Genomic DNA, 18056 nt, shown 5'->3' with positions numbered 1-18056 from the left:
GGGGCGCGGTCAGTGGTGGAGGTGGGGACAGGTTTTGGGTGGGAGGCACGCTTGTGGAGAAGGTCTGGACTGACAACCCCACTCTCTTCCCTCCAGTGTTTGAGAAGAGGCTGGCCACAGGGGCAGAGGCCAGCAGAGGAGGAGGCGTGGAGGAGCGGAGGTTGGAGGAGAGAGAACCCACCCAGGGAAACCCGATCTCACGGGAGACGGGCCACAGGGAGAGGCAGCGAGAGGTTCCACGTCACCAGGTGCAGCTGTGGGGAGCAGAGCTGACGCCAACCCCAACTATTCCAACCGGCCCCATGTTTTTCTTATCTTTCCACTTATCCCTTATTCTCCTTTCTTCTAGGGAACAGCTGGTGGGAGCCTAGTCTTCCAGAACCCTACAGAAATATTTCAAATATTCCTGACCTCTCTCTGAGAAGGCACTTGACATAGCCCCTCCCCCCAACCTCCTTCCTCCCTTCCCCAAATAACCCAGATATTTTCACCGGTATTCCCCTCAGAGCTACTGCAAACATAGAAAGGGATCGCAAGTCCCTGGCCCCAGGCTGGTATGTCTGAGCTAAAACTGCCAGGCCTCTTAGCCACTGCCGGGAGCCCCTCACAGCAGCCCTTTGTTCAAGGCCATTTCTCCCCCAACTCCAGCCCCAACCAGCCTCCCCTCACCCAGCAATCTCTTTGCTTTCACACTCTCCCACCAAGGGGGAGAATTTTCTTACAGAGGCCGCCACTTTTTTCTCTCCTAGCCTGTATCAAAATGAGACTGTTGCTTCAAACCCCGCAGGGGAGCCCCATGACAATGTGACTTGGGCACACCTGTGAACCGCCCCTCCCCCAACCCTGGCTCCTGTTGTAGACGGTCCTAGGGCTGTCACTGGGCCTTGGGCAGTGCACTCAGGCCTCAGGAGCCTCGAGAGTTCTGCCGCTCCCTTCCCCCTCAACTGAAGGCTTCCTTCCCAAAGGCTCCTTATGTCATTCTGTGGAGTTCGCCCCATCTCCAAGCCCCCAGTCTCCCCGGCCCCCAATCTCGTGATCTGTGCGCATACCCGGTCTCCCTCTCCCACATTACACGCGCTCTCCCTGATACCCTGGGGACCCTAAAGGATACTTCCATTCCACGATGTTGATGCAGGCCTTCCTCAGGGGGTTCTGGAGGGTCAAGCAGAACAAGGCCCGGGGTGGCCTTGGCAGAATCTCAGGAACGGGCTTCTTGGGCTGTTTCTTCCTCAGGCCCTCATCCTGGGGTGAGGATGGCTCCATGGCCCCCCTGGCAGTCTCGCGGTCTCCAGTTCCCCCACCCCGCTGCCCGCTCCTCCCTGTGTCCCCAGCGCCCCAGCCTTGGGGACTGGACCGGCTGAGCCTGCTGGGCCAAGCGTGCCCTGCTGAGCCAGCCGTGGGTGTGGGCAGGAGGATTACTCCCCCTGCTCCCAGCAAGTAAAATTAGCCTCCGCTCGGCTCCCCGCTGCCTGGCCTGAGCTCCTGAGGCCAGGCAGCTGTCATTCCTTCCCAGCCCAGCCAGTGACATCCCAATACGTCCCTGAGGAGGTTGGTAGGGGGGTGGCGGAAGGAACTTTCACACGGGCCTGGGATGGGGGCGGCGGGCGACAGGATGGAGGGCTTCGAGGCTGGGGCAATCGAGGGTTCAAGAAGGGGATGGCCTATGATGGGGAGCCCCGAACTTCAGACTGGCTCCCTGCTGCCAAGATTAGTACCCCACCCCCCACCTCGCTCCCTAGCCCCCTGACACCGTCCAGAAAAGGTGCTGGGTGGCCTAGTTCGGCACGACTACACCGCACCCCCTCCCATCTCAGTCCCTGCAGCTAGAGGTCAGTCCCCCCCACCCCATGCACACCCCATGTCAGGGAAAGCTAACGCCTCCACACTGGGGTGGAAGGCTCCCCAGAAGAACCTTGAACATGAACGCTTCAGGCACAGCCCCTGCGGCACGGTGCAGAGACTGTGTGCTTCGTCCGCTTCTCCCCCAAGCCCTCAGCGCCTAACTGCACAAGGGTTGTGTCTCATGCCTGGGACCCTGGCCCCGCCCAGATACCGTCCCTGGTATACACAAAGCTCTGTCAATGTTAGTTGAATGCAGGAGCTAACAGAACACCCCACACCACCCACAGGAAGTGCTCTGAGCTGCCAATGGGAATGCGAGAGGGGCACCAAAGCACGTGGGGGTAGACAATGAGCTGGAATCACAAAACCCAACAAATTTTTTATTTAGCCTCTTGGTACAAACACTGTGCCATATGGTCCCACTGCCCACAGAGGGATACAGGCTGAAGGGAAAAAACACAGTCCTCACACAACCTCGGTGGGGGAGGGGGGGTGAGTATGAAAAGGCTACACCAGGAGGTTAGGGCTGGGGGTGGATCCTAGCCCTCCATCAGGGAAGCCAGAGGGCGCCACCAAGGCCCCCTCTGGGCTTCTTCCCAAGTCTGATCTCGATCTAGGCCGAGGGCAAGCAGTAGTCTGGCCTCCGCCGCGGCCTCTGGGTTCCTCTCGGGGTGGGGTGGGAGGCGGGGGTGGCAAGCCAGCCCCCAAAGTGGACGCTAGTGTTTGAGGCCATCTCGTGGACGGCAAGGGCACGGCTCATCCAAACCAAAGACCGGCTGGCCTCCTAGGGAGTCGCAGACACAGGGTTGCGCCTGTGGCGACAGAGGACGGGGCAGGGCCACCACGGCGGGTTGTGCACCACCCCGCCGCGGGCTGAAGCAGAGACGGAGACCCATCCAGGGACGGCCGTCCCGGGCTGCCCTCCTGAGGCCTGGAGCGGGCGCGGCGCGCACCCGCAACTTCCCGGGGCCCGGCGCCCTCACTGCTCCGACGGGGCTCCTCCGGTCTCTGTGGTGCCCCCTCTATCACCGATCAGTGGCTGGATTCCTCCGACTCAAAGAAAGGCGAGGAGGAGAAGCAGGAAGACTCGGACGACTCGGGCACCAGGGAGGCGGGCCCCCGGGCTTCGCCGTCGCCCGGACAGTCGGACGGGGAGCCCGCGGGCTGCGCGCCGTCGGGGGCCGCGCTCAGCAGCTCCTGCAGGTACTTGATGTAGCGGATGGCGGCGCGCAGGGTCTCCACCTTGCTGAGCCGCTTCTCCGCCAGGGCGCCAGGGAGGTGGCCGCGGAGGCGCGCGTAGCCCTCGTTGACGCACTTGACCCGCTGCCGCTCGCGCTCATTGCGCTTCTGGATGAAGGCGGGCTCGAAGGGGTAATCGTACACCCCGAAAGCACCGGGGAAGGGCACGTAGGGGAACACGCCCGCGTAGGCGTCGTAATACTGCGGCTCGGCCGGGCCTGGGTACAGCAGCAAGGGCACGTTGCCCAGGGGCTCGGCGGGGGGCAGGGGCGCCCGGCGCGGAGGGGGCACGACGCCCAACTGCATGCAGCTGGGGGGCGCCAGGGACCGCCGGTCCACCAGGGCCCGGCAGAAGTTATTGTTCATGGTGCCGCGTGGAGCTGGACCCAGAGTGAGACCCTCCCCGGGAATCGCCCCTGCCTGGGGTCTGCGCCGTCCTGACCACGGGGATGAGTCACATCGCCAGCCACGGCCCTGGGGTACGAGGATTGGTTAGGGCTTCTCTTTGCCCTGTGGGATGGCCTCCGAGGTGTCCCAAACACCAGTCATCGTTGCGGCCTAGCGGGGCTCCTGGCAGGGACTCAGCAGGCACCCTCTCCAGTCCAGTAGTGGCGCTGCACAACTCTGGGGACCCCTGCCCTCTTCCGGGGCGCCCATGTGGGCAGGACGGCAGGCCTCTGCACCCCGCCCCCTCCTGAGCCCAGCAGGCGCACCTCCCGCGGGCACTAACCCTGGGGCTCCATTCTGGTTCTTGTTCCTCAGGGCCTTGGGGATCCCCCGGCTGCCTGGGCTGCAAACCGCCGGCTGCTGTTAGGAGTGTGCCCGCTCAGCTCAGGGACATGTTTCTAAAGAAGAGGAGAGTGAACACATCAGTTAGGAAAGGCTTTCTATGATGGGCTTCTTTGTGTTACCCCCATCCTCAAAGGGGATGTAAGCACTATGAGGGGAGGCAGTGTGGCTGCTGAAGACGATATACGGAGAGCAGGGTTCAGCCCTGCGTTCATCCCTTCATGGTTGGGGGGCCTCTCTGGGTCATGGTTTCCACATGTGGAAATTTAAATATCCCTCACTGGAGGTTAATAATATGGGAGAATCAAATGAGAAAAAAATATACCAAAAACCCCACAAAACAAACAACCCTGGGCCTGGCTTATAAAAAGTGTCCAATGACCCTACAACCCAGCAATCACACTAGTAGGTATTTACCTAAAGAACACAAAAATACAATTCAGAGGGATAGGTGCACCAGATATATATATCAATATTATATACAATAGTCAAATTATGGGGAAAGCCCAAGTGTCCATTGATAGATGCATGGATAAAGAAGATACACACACACACACACACACACACACACACACACACACACTGGAATATTACTTGGGCACAAAAAAGAACGACATCTTGCCATTTGCAACAACATGGATGGATCTAGGGAGTATAATGCTAAATGAAATCAGTCAGAGAAAGACAGATGCCATATGGTTTCACTCATGTATGGAATTTAAGAAACAAAACAAACAAAGGGAAAGAGAGAGAGAGGAGCAAAGTAAGAAAGAGACTCTTAGCTATAGAGACAAAACTGACAGGTACCACAGGGGGGTGGTTGGGGGATGGGTGAAATAGGTGATGGGGATTAAGGAGGGCACTTGTGATGAGCACCGGGTGTAGTATGTTAACTCACTGGAATTTAAATAAAAACTTTTTTATTTGTTTATTTTTAATGTTTTTATTTATTTTTGAGAGAGAGAGAGAGAGAGAGAGAATGAGCTGGGGAGGGGCAGAGAGAGGGAGACACAGAATCCGAAGCAGACTCCAGGCTCTGAGCTGTCAGCACAGAGCCCGACACGGGGCTCAAACACACAGACTATGAGATCACAACCTGAGCCGAAGTCGGATGCTTAACCGACTGAGCCACCCAGGTGGCCCACACTTGCTCATCTTTGTCCTTCATTGGGTCCCAACTCTGTCCCCAGTGAGCTCTGCCCTCCATGCTGAATGAAAACCAGGAAAACTCAACAGCGATTCCAAGCGCCATGGAGACCTGCATCGGCTCTCAAAAGCGGAAGCAACTGTGTCAGACATCAGGACAAATTCACATATCCCTTCCCTGCCCAGCAGCCTTTCAGGGCTTCCCCCTCCTTTGTTCTAGAAAACCTCTGTCAGACTCTCAGCTTTATCAGGACCACTCTCTGCTCATTCCTGACCTCACTCCTTGGCTTCTACTGACTGATCTTGGGACCCATCTCACACCTTTCTTGATTTTCCCCATCCCCGCCGTACTTTTGAGGGAGCTCCTGCCCCTGCTGACGGCCGGAGCTTAGCAGCCCCCAGCGCGGACTTTCGGGGCTGTGCCTTCTGAGTCTTCAAGCAGACTGTAAGCCAGCAGAGGGCAAGGGCTTGGCCTTTCATTCTTACATAATGAAAGCGTATACAACAGCTTCTTGCCCAGTGTTGGGTACATAACGGAGCTGACAATTATTTGCTAGTGGTGCCCTTTTTTGGTAAAACCATGGGATCCAGACTAGACTCTCCCACGTGACCCCCGTCTCTTCGTATTTGATTTAATTCATTCAAGTTTCATTTTGATAGAGGTCAGTTTCTGTACCTCGAATGACAATTTCCGTAAATAGAACTTCGTATCTATTTGTGTTGACTCGATATCCGATAACTTACTTTCCTCACACACTGTTTACGTTCTTCGTAAAGCTCTGCAGAGAAGTGACTCAAACAAGAAACCTCCCAGCTTGATGATCTGGAGCCAGTTCTGTCTTTACCGCGAGGAAAGAGCGGAGAGCCTGGGAGGGAGCCTGGGCGAGAACACGCCTGCCTGCACGTGCGCTGTGCTCCACCCCTTCCGCCATCGGACTCCGCCCCCCCTCCCCCGGCACTCTGGGACACAGAAATATCACTGAGAGGCAAGACCGTCATGCGGGCAGCGCCGCTTTACCCAGGGCCTCGTGTACGCTAGGGGTCGCTCTAGGCGCTGGGATAGGGCGGCGAACACGTGAACACGGCAGTGACATAATGGTAATGATAGTTCTAGCTGGTATTTATTATTTATGATGTGCAAGGCACCATGCTAGGCGCTTTTCATGAATCATCCCCTTTAACTCCTACACCATTCTCATGAGGTCGGTGCTAGAATCGACCAGTATTACGGGGGGGGGGGGGGGGGAGGGATGGAGGCTCATAAACGTTAAGGTACTGCCCAAGTTTCCACAGTGAGTAATTTCATAAACTAACAAGTGCTAAATGACCATACCCTTCTTCATGCTTCTTCCCTCACTCCTTCCCCCAGGATTTCCCCCAGTGGCTTCACATTTGAACCAAAAGATCTCAGAGGGGTTTGCTCTAACCTAACACAAGTGTCTTTTTTTTTTTTTAAGTAGGTTTCACGCCCCGTGCAGAGCCCAGCGTGGGGCTTCAACTCATGACCCTGAGACCAAGACCTGAGCTGAGATCAAGGGTCGGACGCTGAACCGACTGAGCCATCCAGGCAATCCCGGGTATCTTATTAAATTATGATTCCTGTTGGAGGAGATGTCCCACTGCAGATTTGAATAATCCTGCTGTGACTGAACTTCTGCTCTGGTGACAGAGGTTCCTCAGGTCACCTTGGGAAGGTAACTCCCCCTTGAGGATATTCTGGAAGGATAGCCATGAAGCTCTGTTGGGAAGGCAAGAATTGGGATGTAATCAGGCTGAGTCAAGCATCAGGAGCTGTACTCCAGGAAACCTGATAAAGACCCTTGCCTGAGCTTAGACAACCTGGATAGTGAGTGGGATGGTCCTCACTCAAAGGTCTGCAGCCTGGGCAGGATGCGGTCAGCAGCGGAGAGGGAACTAACCCTTCCTCTTAGTTCTCTCGGCGGGGCAGAACCGTGTGTTAACAGTGCCCCCGTGTGGCGAGGAGAAGCAATGGCAGTGGTTGATGAAATTCCAGGTCAGGACCTCCTGAGCTTTTTAAGGAACTGCCTGCTCTAAGTCTCCGTTGGGAACTGTGTTTCCAGGTCTTTTGGAAATTTAAGGAGGAGGGAAGACCCCCCACCCCCATGAAGACTCACTCAGTTTTCTGTTAAGATATACTAAATTCTCTTCCTGAGTTTGTGGATCAATTCGCATCACTTAAACTTCTGTTATGTACAATATGTATATCGAGCCCCGCATCGGGCTCTGTGCTTACAGCTCAGAGCCTGGAGCCTGCTTCGGATTCTGTGTCTTCCTCTTTCCCTGCCCCTCCCCTGCTCATGCTCTGTCTCTCTCTGTCTCAAAAATAAATAAAAACATTAAAAAAAGATTTTAAGTATATATAATTAAACATGTTTTGTTATTTGTTTTGAACAGAAACTTGCACATTGTGTCAGTATTAGACAACTCGCTAGATACAAGTGTGGTTCTGAAGTCACGAGGCACTCCCCCCCCCCCCCCATGTTAGCTGTAGTGGTGACTACTGGATGGGTTAAGTTCAACCAACCCATAGATTGCTTTAAGCAGCCACAAAACAGCACCCGTGGGCAACGCTGTCCACTTTCCAAAGGGGTGCTGGCTCCTGTCTGGGACTGAGGGCACTCCTCGCCCCTGGCACCCCCACTCCTCACAGTTCTGCCCCACTCTGGTTTATTTTCACCCCGGCACAGCGGGGCAGATGTGCAGGGCAAGAGGTACCTGATATTTTTCCATGAAGCTTACCTCACGACGCGAGCACACCGAGCTTCCCCCTTTAGGACCACAATACGTTCACATCGTACCCTGCACGGCTGCTTTATTAAGGGCCAGCAGGACTCCAAACCCTCAAATCCAACTTGCAGTAGAGGAAGTTGACAGTGGGGGTGTCCTGGGCTTCCCTCCCAAAGTCTTTCTGTTCCAACTGTGCAGCGTGCAGCGTTTGCCCCTCCGGTAGCACCTCCTTGTTGTCACATGCTTCCAGAGGCTCTAATGTCACAAGTCCCAGGGATGACACATTGTTACAGCATCTTGCTGACGGCTTCATGAGCATCGCCTGCCGACCCCTGTCCCAGCCCCCTCCCAAGCCACTGAGTCTAGTGGCTACTCAGTCTCATTCTCCCACTTTCCCTCATGCTGGACTCTTGGTGGCCCACGGACAGCCAGCGGGCTCTCTCCTTGGAGCACATCCCAACGCCACCTCCTGACCAGGTTGTAAACTATAAGTGAAGGAAGTCCTGTCTTATACTTCATTAAAAAAAAAAAAAAGAAAGAAAAGTTTAGTTTTGAGAGAGAGTGCGAGTGGGGGAGGGGCAGAGAGAGAGAGAGGAGGACAGAGGACCTGAAGCAGGCTCTGCGCTGACAGCAGAGATCCCGATGCGGGGCTTGAACTCACAAACTGTGAGATCATGCCCTGAGCTGAAGTCAGATGCTCAACTGACTGAGCCACCCAGGCGCCCCTTATACTTCATTTTTAAGACAATAGCATATGCTCAACAAATGTTTGTTGATCAACACTGGGAATCCCCAGGGAGGGCCGAGCCATCATTTATCAAACAAAGGGAGAGGTGAACTTCCAAAAAGACCAGTTAAAGAACAGCTTCTCTCACTGTCTTCACTGGGACTGGAGCCGGAGGCGGGAGTCGGAGGTCAGAAATTGGCTGAACGTAGAACCCATGGCTGCAGCGGCAGCTTTGGGGACAGGGAGTTCACGGTCCTCAGCTTCTCCTACCACTCTCAGAGATTCCTACAGTTGATAAACCCACCATGGTGCCTTTGAGCCCCTGAGCCAAGACTTCTTCCAGAGCCTGCCACCCTCTGCGGCCAAAACCTGGGAGAATTTGTAAGGAAACCAAGCACTTAAAATGACAGAGGGAGGACCTGGCTGACTCAGTCGGTGGAACATGTGACTCTCAATCTCAGGGTCATGAGTCGGAGCCCCACGTCGGGCATAGAGATTAGTTAATTAAAAAAAAAAAAACAACACATTTTAAGTGACGGAACTGTTTGGCCTTGTGCTGTCATCTTGCACATCTCCTGGCCGCCAGCAAGGTGGTCACTAAAACTTTTCCCCAAAGGGCTCCGTGGTCAAATACTTTCAGAAATGCAGCCCCCTTTATTCCCTTTCTTGGAGATTCTCAAGATGCATTGACATCCCAGAGAAAGCCCTACAGCAAAGAAAGCCATTTTTGGTTAACGCAGAAATTCCCAAATGACCTCAGAGAACTTTTTCCCTCATTTCAGGGAATTCAACGATAAAATCTCCAGAATAAATATGTACTTTTTTCTTTTTGGATAAGAAATTTCATAATATCCCTTGGGAGTCTGTCTTATAGACTGTAACTCTTTTTTTTTTTAATTTATTTATTTTTGAGGGAGAGAGAGAGAGAAGAAGAGAGTGGGGGAGGCGCAGAGAGAGAGGGAGACACAGAATCCGAAGCAGGCTCCAGGCTCTGAGCTGTCAGCACAGAACCTGACGTGGGGCTCAAACTGAGTTCATGACCTGAGCCGAAGTCGGACGCTTAACCGACTGAGCCACCCAGGTGCCCTTGGCCTGTAACTCATTCTAGAAAGATAACCTCACCACTCCCACCATATGCATATGCAACACCCCCCAAATACATGTGTAACATACATAATCATTTCAGTATCTCACTGCTGTCACACTGGGTCTGACCAAAGAGGAGGGGGACAGCCAGGCCGGTGACCACATGCCCACATGGTGCCTTCGGAGGGTTAGACACTCTGGTGCCTTATGCTCTAAGCAGATACAGAGTGCGTGCAGGCTGATTTCAGCCCCTCTGGCCCCTCTGCCTGCAGTGGACGAGGCAGGGCCACGGTGGCCTCAGCCCCAGAGCTGCCTAGCCTCACACTGCCCGCCACGCCATCCTTCCTGCCTCCCGTTTTGGAAAGCTCTGTTTGCCCCCGAGCAAACTGTCTGCACCACTTTCAGCAAATAGAACAGCACTACAGAGCTTTGGCATGGGCTGACAGAGCCCCGTGCTCCAGCATGGCATCACTCTGCTGAGGATCTCAAAGAAGAGGAAAGGAGTGGAGAAGGGAAGCCTAATGTGGGGTAGGTGCCTTCTGATGTCTGATACTTTGCCTGCTGGCCTGCTCTCCCTGTCTTGGGTGACCCTCATTCCAGAGAAGAGGTAGGTATTATTGTTTCCATTTACAGAAGAGGAAACTGAGGCTCAGAGAGGCTAAGAGAGCGCCTCAGTGGCACACAGCTTGTGTGCAACTTACCAGGGTCTGGTCAGGTTGATGCATGAGGACCTTCTTGGCTAGGCAGGGGTCCCCAACTTTGTTGGAGGAGGACGATCATTACAGGATCTCCTGGGGGCCAGAGTCAAGTGAGGGGCTCGGTCCTTCCTACTTCCCTGGACTGCGACCCGGTATTTGTTTGGGGGTCACAGGAAGATGCTGTTGGAGGCACCTGCTTCGACTTCCTAGGAGTATCAGGCTCCTAGCCTCCTGCTGGGAGGAAAACCCCAGAGCACCCCAACTCCAGGAGTTCCCGAGAGAGGTGGCCCAGACACGTGGGAGAGCACAGACTTTCACCCTGGACTGAATCCTGGCTCTACACTCACCGGTTGAGCAGCCTTAGGCCAGATAGTGATTTCTAGAAGCCTCAGCTTCCGCATCTGTAAAAAGGGGGCAACAATATCTATCTCGGGGGTTACTGTAGAGATAAAGGTAATGTGCCTTAGTCACGTGGCACCCAATAGGAATGGTATTACCGGAAGCTGGTATCGTCGGTAAGGCAGGGCGACCTTGGGAAGAGCTTCTAGAAGCTCTAAGGTCCCTGGATACGTCTGCAAAAGGCCCAAAACGGTGTGTGCCATTCTCCAACATCGTGACTGGACACAGCGCTGATGCCCACCTCAAACAGCTCCCCACAGTCGCATCTGTCCTGATAGAAGCCCAGAAGGAAAAGTCTGTACCCAGGGCTTGATTTTTTTTCTCAAGTCTTTGGAGGAACAGGGTAACCGAATTCACATAACTCTCTACAGAAGCTGGATGTAGTTGGCGCGTGTCCTACTGCCTGTCAATTCACCCACCAAACGTCTTCTGAGCTCCTTCCAGGAAGCCTGCTGTGGGCTGGGGCTCAGCACAGGACAGCCACAACGGCTGTCCCCAGTGCGGCAGGGGAAAAGGACTGCGTGTGAGCAACAGTGCCCATTGCACACCTAGCACTTTCCTATGTGCCGGACCCGTCTCTAAGTGCGCTCTCATACAGCCCTGGAAGGGCAGCACTGACAGTAGCCTGGGTTACAGGTGAGGACGACAAGGCTCAGAGAGGTTAAGCCACTTGCCCAAAGTAACACAGCTGGTACAGGACAGAGTAGAGATTCACATCCAGGTATCTGGGCTCCTGAGTAAGCCCCACTCACTGTCGTACTCATAAGGAGAAATACCACCAGAAAGGGAAAAGCAAAAGGAGTTGCGAGGAGAAGATAAAGACTCACGGCATGAGGTTAAGGAAAACGCACCATGAGACCATCTCAGGTTTGCTCCTGACTTCCCGGAACTGGGATGTGTGGACAGTAATGTCTGCCTGGTCTGTTTGGTGATCAAATGGGTAAGTTTGTAAAATCACTTTGTAAACTGTAAAGTTGCAGACAAGTGTAAAAGGATTGTAATCATTAGGTTTGCGATTGCCATTTTAAAAGAAGTGGCCGCTGGGGCGCCTGGGTGGCTCAGTCAGTTAAGCGTCCGACTCTTGATTTCGGCTCAGGTCATGATGCCAGCGTTGAGGGAGAGAGTCTAAAGCTGGGCTGTGCGCTGAAAGTGAGGAGCCTGCTTGGGATTTTCTCTCTCTCTCCCTCTCTCTCTCTCTGTCTCTCTACCCCTCACCCCCCCCAAATAAATCTTTTTTAAAAAATAAATAAAAATAAAAGACGCAGCCACCAATCAGGTACCACCTCTCTATATATGCTGGAAGGGTGAGAGCTAAGGGGTCAGAAAGATTTCTCAAATATGCTTTCAAGCCTGCAATGAACCTTGGGAAAAACCCATTCTTGCATTCATCACCAAGGGACCCACTAGATTGACCTTCAGAAACAGTGACTGCTCCTCAGGAGCCATTGAGAGCTTAGAATTCTGAGCACGGCTGGACCAGAGAACAACAGCTAACTTGTCCATGAGATTTCCTCCAGGTCAGCCACTGTTGTAAATGACACAGATATGTGTGCTTGCTTGCACACACACGCACACATACATACATATGGCCAGTGACTGAATCCTCACTACAAGGCAGGAACTATTATTATCCTTATTTTGCAGATAGGAAACTGAAGCACAGAGAGGTCAAGTAACTTTCCTAAGGGCACACAGCTGATTAAATGTTAAACTTGGCGTTTGAGAGAAACTGGCATACGCCTTGGGACTGGCTAGGCATCATCATTCTGTCCAAGGAGGAGTCTTTTTTAACAGTCTAGGAGAATGAGGAAAAACTAAAATTCAAGAGAGAGAAAGACTGTTCTAGTCATTTCTCTTTCTACCCACACTCTCACCTCCCCTTGCCCCCTGCTGTCAGTTACACCCAAAACAGGGAGGAAAGAAGCCACAGCCTAGAAGCCAGGACATCTAAAACTCATCTGGATCCAAAGCTACCAGTAAGTGCTAATGTGATTCAGTGGGCAAATCTTACCAAGAGATAAAGCTGCTGCTTCCCTAGCCTTCAGGGAAACAGCTCAGAGGAGTCCAACAACCTCATGGTGGGGGTGAGGGTCGGTGGGGAGGGTGGTGTTAGGGTCGCAGGAGGGCAGCTGGGGAATGAAAGGCCAAGGGAAGGGACGCTCGCCAAAATTCTGTTGGGAGCCCAGTATATAACCCGATTCTCGGTTAAAAGAATACTGCTTCCAAATGCAAGTTACTCTGATTCCTGTTCCGATCGTGGCCAGCACAGAGTAAGTGCTCCAGGGTGTTTCTGAAGCCATGCTAATTTCAGAGACAAGAACCGGGGAAGGAAAATCACCCTGTGGAGGCATGGTGAGCGCAAACCAGGCAATTGCGCAGAAGAGCTCTGACCAGGAGACTGCGAGCCGAGCCCAGCTTCCCTTGATGGGGAACAGTCGACTGCAGGCTGGGTATGTGGGCTGAGGGGGCGCCACCGAGGACGCCCCCCAGGGCTCTCCCCAGGGCTCAGCCCGTTAGTGTGGCTGTCTCCTCTCTGGGCCTCCTGCCGTGGGCCTAGCACCAACCTCAGGCAGAGAACTGGGCTTTGGAGCCCGTATCATTGCTGACTAGGGGAACAGAGGAAAAAGAGATTCTCACCCCCTTCGCCACAAAGAAAGTCACCCTTGGGGGCGATGGGTATTTTCCTGGGTAAAAAATCCCTGAGGGCCGCAGAGCAAAAGTCTGAGGTTTCCTGAGGCCCCTCCCAATCACGGAATCAGAGAGTTTGTAGGTGGGAAGTGACTTCCTGCTTCAGGGCCCCGGGAACATGGCATCTCCTTGGTCTGCGATGACGGAGGGGAAGAGAGCTAATGTTGTTTACATTGGCGATGCTTCAGGTGTTGGACCTCACTGCCGTCAGAGTGTCCCTGTGAGGAAGTGTCCCACTCCACAGGAGGAAGCCAGGGCCCATGTGGCCAGATCAGACAGTAGCCCTGTCTTCTCACCTCCTCACCCCAGCCCCCTCTCCTGGTGGCTGAGGTCCTCACGGCTCCCTCCACGTCCAATCCCCGGGCTTCTCCGATCTCTCTCTCATTCACGCACTTAGCCACGTTTCAGACACAATTCGTGCTCTCTGCATCTTGTCAAGACTTGGCATCCAACCAGGGACTCTGGGGCCGGCCAACCGTGGCTTGGGATCCTGGCTTTGACACTTCCCAGCTACAGCGGCGTGAGCCACCCTGTTGGATTTTCTCTTCTGTGGGTGGCGGACGGTTGTGACACTCCCTCCCTAGGGTTACCGTGCAGTTGCAGGAGGTCACGGGTGCGAGCTTCTTCTGTGCAAGCGCTCAGTCCACATCTCTGTAGCTGCTGCCGTTGGGGATGGCAGCTGATGTCGGGCTCCCATCCCGCCCCACACAGACCCTCTAGAGGCGCAGAGCCAGACTCATCCTCTAAAACCTTATTTTGATTATGTTGCCCCCTCCTCCATAGGTGACTTACAGCTCTTTAAAGCGTATCCCCCCTTGCCTGGCACCAAAGGCCCTCAGCGGCATGCCGACCTCCTCCTTCTCCGACCTTCCCTCTCGGCGCTTGGCCGAGTCAGCCCTCGCCTCCACTGTGACCCATTTCTCCACACCGGCCTCGGCCTTCTCCCCATGACGCCTCGGTCACTCCCCTCCTGGAGTGTCAGCCCCTGCCTTTCCACCCGTCCAATTTCAAGTCCACTGGAGCCAGATGGAGTCTGTCCATGGCCATGGAGACCACCCTGCCCCCTCCTGTTCTATTCTTTCTCTCTCTCCCCTGAATCCTAGAGCCTTTGCGTTGTTGTCCCTCATCAGCCATCATCGGTTTGGGGACGCTCTCTCTCGGGCTGTCCTCTCGCCCGGCCGATGACCTGGCCACATGTTTGCGTCTTGCTCTCTCACGGAGAAAGGCGGGGCCGTGCCTCGTGCGCCTCAGCATCCCGCAGGGCTGGCGCTGCTCCTGATGCCCAGGAGGTGCCCCTGGTGGGTCCCTCAGGTGCCCTAAAGGTGCAGGGGCGATTCAGCGGCCAAGCACATGCGGTCACACATGAGGGTGACCCACCCGGTCCACAGAACGCTGCGGTGACACAGGTGCTCACGAGCCGCGTCTAGTTTCTCGTGTCTGCGGTGACGCAGCGATGCCGACATTCCGGGCCCGAGAACACAAAACTTTTCCATCCAACCTGCTTCCTCTGGCATAGGCGCCGAACGGGAGGAAATACGGTTTTAACAGGGACGGAATCTCGGCTCACTTCATGGGGACGGGGGCTGCAACTTAGCGGGCACCTACCGTGTGCTGCCAACATATTTAATCCCCTCATGGTAACTTCTCTTCCCTGTGCTGCAGATGGAGAAACTGAGGCTCAGAGAGCTTCAGTGAGCTTCAGTGAGATCGGGTTTCTGGGAGATAGCAGGATTACAAACCCCACATGGAGATTTCTGTAGAACTTCCTCGGTGCTAGGCGCTGGTCTACGTGTTTCCACCGTATGACCCTCACAGCAGTCCTACGGGGTAGGTATTACTGGCCCACTTCCCAGGTGATGGGACTGAGGGGCAGATAAGCAAATGTCCTGTGGTCTCACAGCTACCAAGTGACAGAGCTGGGATTTGATCCAGACAGCCTGCTCCGGAGGTCACACCCGGAGCCACCTCAAGCCTGCTCCCACATTCAAACGCAGGACCAAGCTCTCCCCTGCACACCCCTTCACATTGTAGCTGCTTTCCAGGAGGGCTAACCCCGGCTGATTTCCACCCAGAAAAGCCCTGCTTTAGTCTCCGGACACTGGCAGGCATGAGGCATTGGGCCAAACGCAGTGGCAGTGGACTGTCCCAAGATCAAGTCCACGGGAAAATTCCCAGTTGGTGGCAAAGCCTTCGGCAGCACAGCTAATCTCGCCTGCTCCCCTCAGAGATGGGTGCCATAACCCCAGCCAGCAGGTGGCTCGGCTCCGCTTTCCTTTCCTTTGGGTAGGAGAGCCATCGGGGGGTGACTAAGCTCTGAGTAAACTGTTCCCAACCTCACTCCTCCAAGCCGGGTGGGGCCGTCACTATTTCAGGACAAAACTCAGACACATCCCTCAGCCCCCACCTCTGCACAGTTACCTCCTCGGGCGGGGATCGCTCCTCCAGCACCGCGGCTGCCGCTCACAGCGATCTGTGTCTCGTGGGCCTTCAGGGGGACAGAGGGACCTCGGTGCTGCCCGTCTGTCCTGCGGCGCCTTCGGCAGCCTCTGGCCCGGCTTCCCTGCCACAGCACCAGGAGCCAGGTACACTTTCCTGATTAAGCTTCAAACGGCGGCGACACACCCAGAAGGGGAGGGAGGAGGGCGGTGGGGGGCGGGGGGGCTCCTCTGATCTGGGATCCACTCCCAAGGAGGAGAGAGGGCCACTCTCGGCCTCCTGTGATTGGCTGCCCCAAGTCCAAGCAAGACAAATGCGGCTCCGGCTGGAGCCAAGGGTGAGCCGGGATGCTGTCCCCCCAGGGCGCTGCCCACCTGAGGGCCAGCGGAGGGCCAGCACACCGGCCCAGCTGGCAGGGAAGCTCAGAGAGCCTCCAAGATGGAAGTGTGTGCGGCAGGAGGGACTCTCGAGCTTAGGAAATGCCTCTTGACTGTGACTGGTGCAAAACCTGGGATGACACAAGGGGTCTCTTCTCATGGGGCCAGTCCTTCTGGCTAGGGGAAGACAGCCCTGTCTCCGGAGTGACTTTATGGTACCAGTCTGGGTGCTGGGAGCTGATGTGGTCCCTGGGCCCTCCTGGGGAAGGATGGGGGACTAAGAGGGCTGTGGTGGCTCTCTAGGACACAGTTCCAGGGCGGGGCAGGACACGTACTGGCACAGCTGGGCTGGGGGCTGCCGTGTGCCCGCTGGGGACTACGGGGCAGCAGAAGGCTATTCCACAAAACTGCCTGATGCCAGAGCTGGAGGGGCCCTTGGAGGCCACCCGGGCCACAGAAACTGCCCCCCCCAGAGAGGGCAGGGTTTGTTCAAGGCACGCAACCAGCTAGTTTAGCCTTCTGCAAAGCAAGACCTCCGCTCTGGCAAAGCTTACTGACCTAGACAAGGTGGAAGCAAGGAGACCTGCGTGCTGGCCTCTGCCTTGTCACCCTCCCCTTTGCGTTGAATACTGTTTCCTTTCAGAAAGAGCCTTGGGGGGGGGGCCCAAGGTACCCCTCTCAGCAGGAGGGGGAGACACTCCTTTCCCTCACATGGTTACAAACTGCACCACTGAGCACTTACTACCTGCCAGGCTCTGTTACACTCACACACGCCCATCAACCCCTTCCGACACCCTATGAGATAAGTTACTATTCCCGCTTCTCTGCTGAGGAAAGGAAGACGGATTAATTTGCCCAGATCCACACAGCTCGGAAGAGTCAGCATTGGGATTAGGACCCAGGCAGACTGGCTCTGGGGCCTACCCACCTGGCCTCTTCGCTACAGTGTCCTTTGGTCTGGGCCAGGTCCGGGGTTTCCGGGCGTGGGTCCACTTGGTGCCTGCTCTGGGCTCCCCCGGCTCCGTCACACCAGCAGAAGCTAGAGAAGACCCTCTCTCGGTACTCGTTTACCCCCGTTCGGCCAGTGGGACACTGGCATCCAGAGAGATTAAGTAGTTTACAGGTGTCAGTTCCGAAGGTACCTTAGATATCAACCACCTCCGGGGTCCCCAACCAGCGGCAGTAGCACCCAGCTTCTTGCAAAATTTCTGCCATTTCCGAGCACAGTTTGAACGGTTTTGCTACGATTTCCTTGGTATGTACTCACTTCCCTGCTTTTTACTCGTCCTTAGCACTCATTTCCCTTGAAATCACGAAGTTTATGTGCTGATGGTGGTTTTTTTTTTTTCTAATACTCATTAAAATAATCATAGAACTACTAGAATAAAAAGTATTCTTCGGGGTACCCCCCCTAAAATCACGCTCAGGTGAACCACACTTCGGGAAACAATGGGCTGGTGTAACGTCCTCACTCTCTACCTCGAGAACTTCAGGCTCAGTCAGGAGGCCTGCTGTTTGAGGTCAGGCAGCGAGTGACAGAGCCAGGATGGGACCAGGGCTCCCGACTCCCAGCCTGGAGCCTCACCCTCTGTGTCCACCCTGATGCAGTAATCAGAGAAGCCCAGTGCTCTCAGGGCCTGCCTGCCTCCAGCCTTGGCTCTGAGCTCAAGTCCATGGCTGGGGAGCAGGGAGATCGGGGGCTAAGGGAGTAGCTAAGGGCCACCAACTAATCACCCCCAGGGGGCTCTGAGAAGAACTTCAACAAGAGAGGGATTTAGCTGAGGGGTCAGGGTTTCCTGGGGCCCTAGGGCCCCCGATCGCACTAAGTAGGAATTCTCTGTTCAATCTATGCAACCTTGACCTGATGGGTAGGAGTTTATG

General features: G+C 55.0%; 2 protein-coding genes across 2 annotated transcripts in view; both read right to left on the bottom strand.

Moving 5' to 3' along the window:
• CACNA1S (calcium voltage-gated channel subunit alpha1 S) overlaps positions 1-1378 on the bottom strand; it is a 65112-nt gene extending 63734 nt beyond the window's left edge. The window contains exon 1 of the mRNA XM_047077269.1: positions 1112-1378. Coding sequence (XP_046933225.1) covers positions 1112-1263 — 152 coding nt within the window. The 5' untranslated portion in view covers positions 1264-1378. The remainder of the gene's footprint in view (positions 1-1111) is intronic.
• A 1366-nt stretch (positions 1379-2744) lies between these two features.
• ASCL5 (achaete-scute family bHLH transcription factor 5) lies at positions 2745-3722 on the bottom strand. Its single transcript, XM_047077270.1, has one exon. It carries the CDS (start codon positions 3445-3447, stop codon positions 2875-2877), a length of 573 nt encoding a protein of 190 aa, XP_046933226.1. The 5' UTR covers positions 3448-3722; the 3' UTR covers positions 2745-2874.
• Between the last annotated feature and the right edge of the window lie 14334 nt (positions 3723-18056).

The sequence above is a fragment of the Lynx rufus genome, unplaced genomic scaffold, assembly GCF_022079265.1.
Source record: "Lynx rufus isolate CCGP_SWC_20201006 ecotype Redwood Valley unplaced genomic scaffold, mLynRuf1.p SCAF_15, whole genome shotgun sequence".
Classification (NCBI taxonomy): domain Eukaryota; kingdom Metazoa; phylum Chordata; class Mammalia; order Carnivora; family Felidae; genus Lynx; species Lynx rufus.
Note: the sequence above shows the minus strand (reverse complement) of the source record. Positions and strands in the feature narration are given on the sequence as shown.

Coding starts and splice junctions, on each gene's coding strand:
- ASCL5 (XM_047077270.1), bottom strand. CDS start 3,447: ATGAACAATAACTTCTGCCGGGCCCTGGTGGACCGGCGGTCCCTGGCG.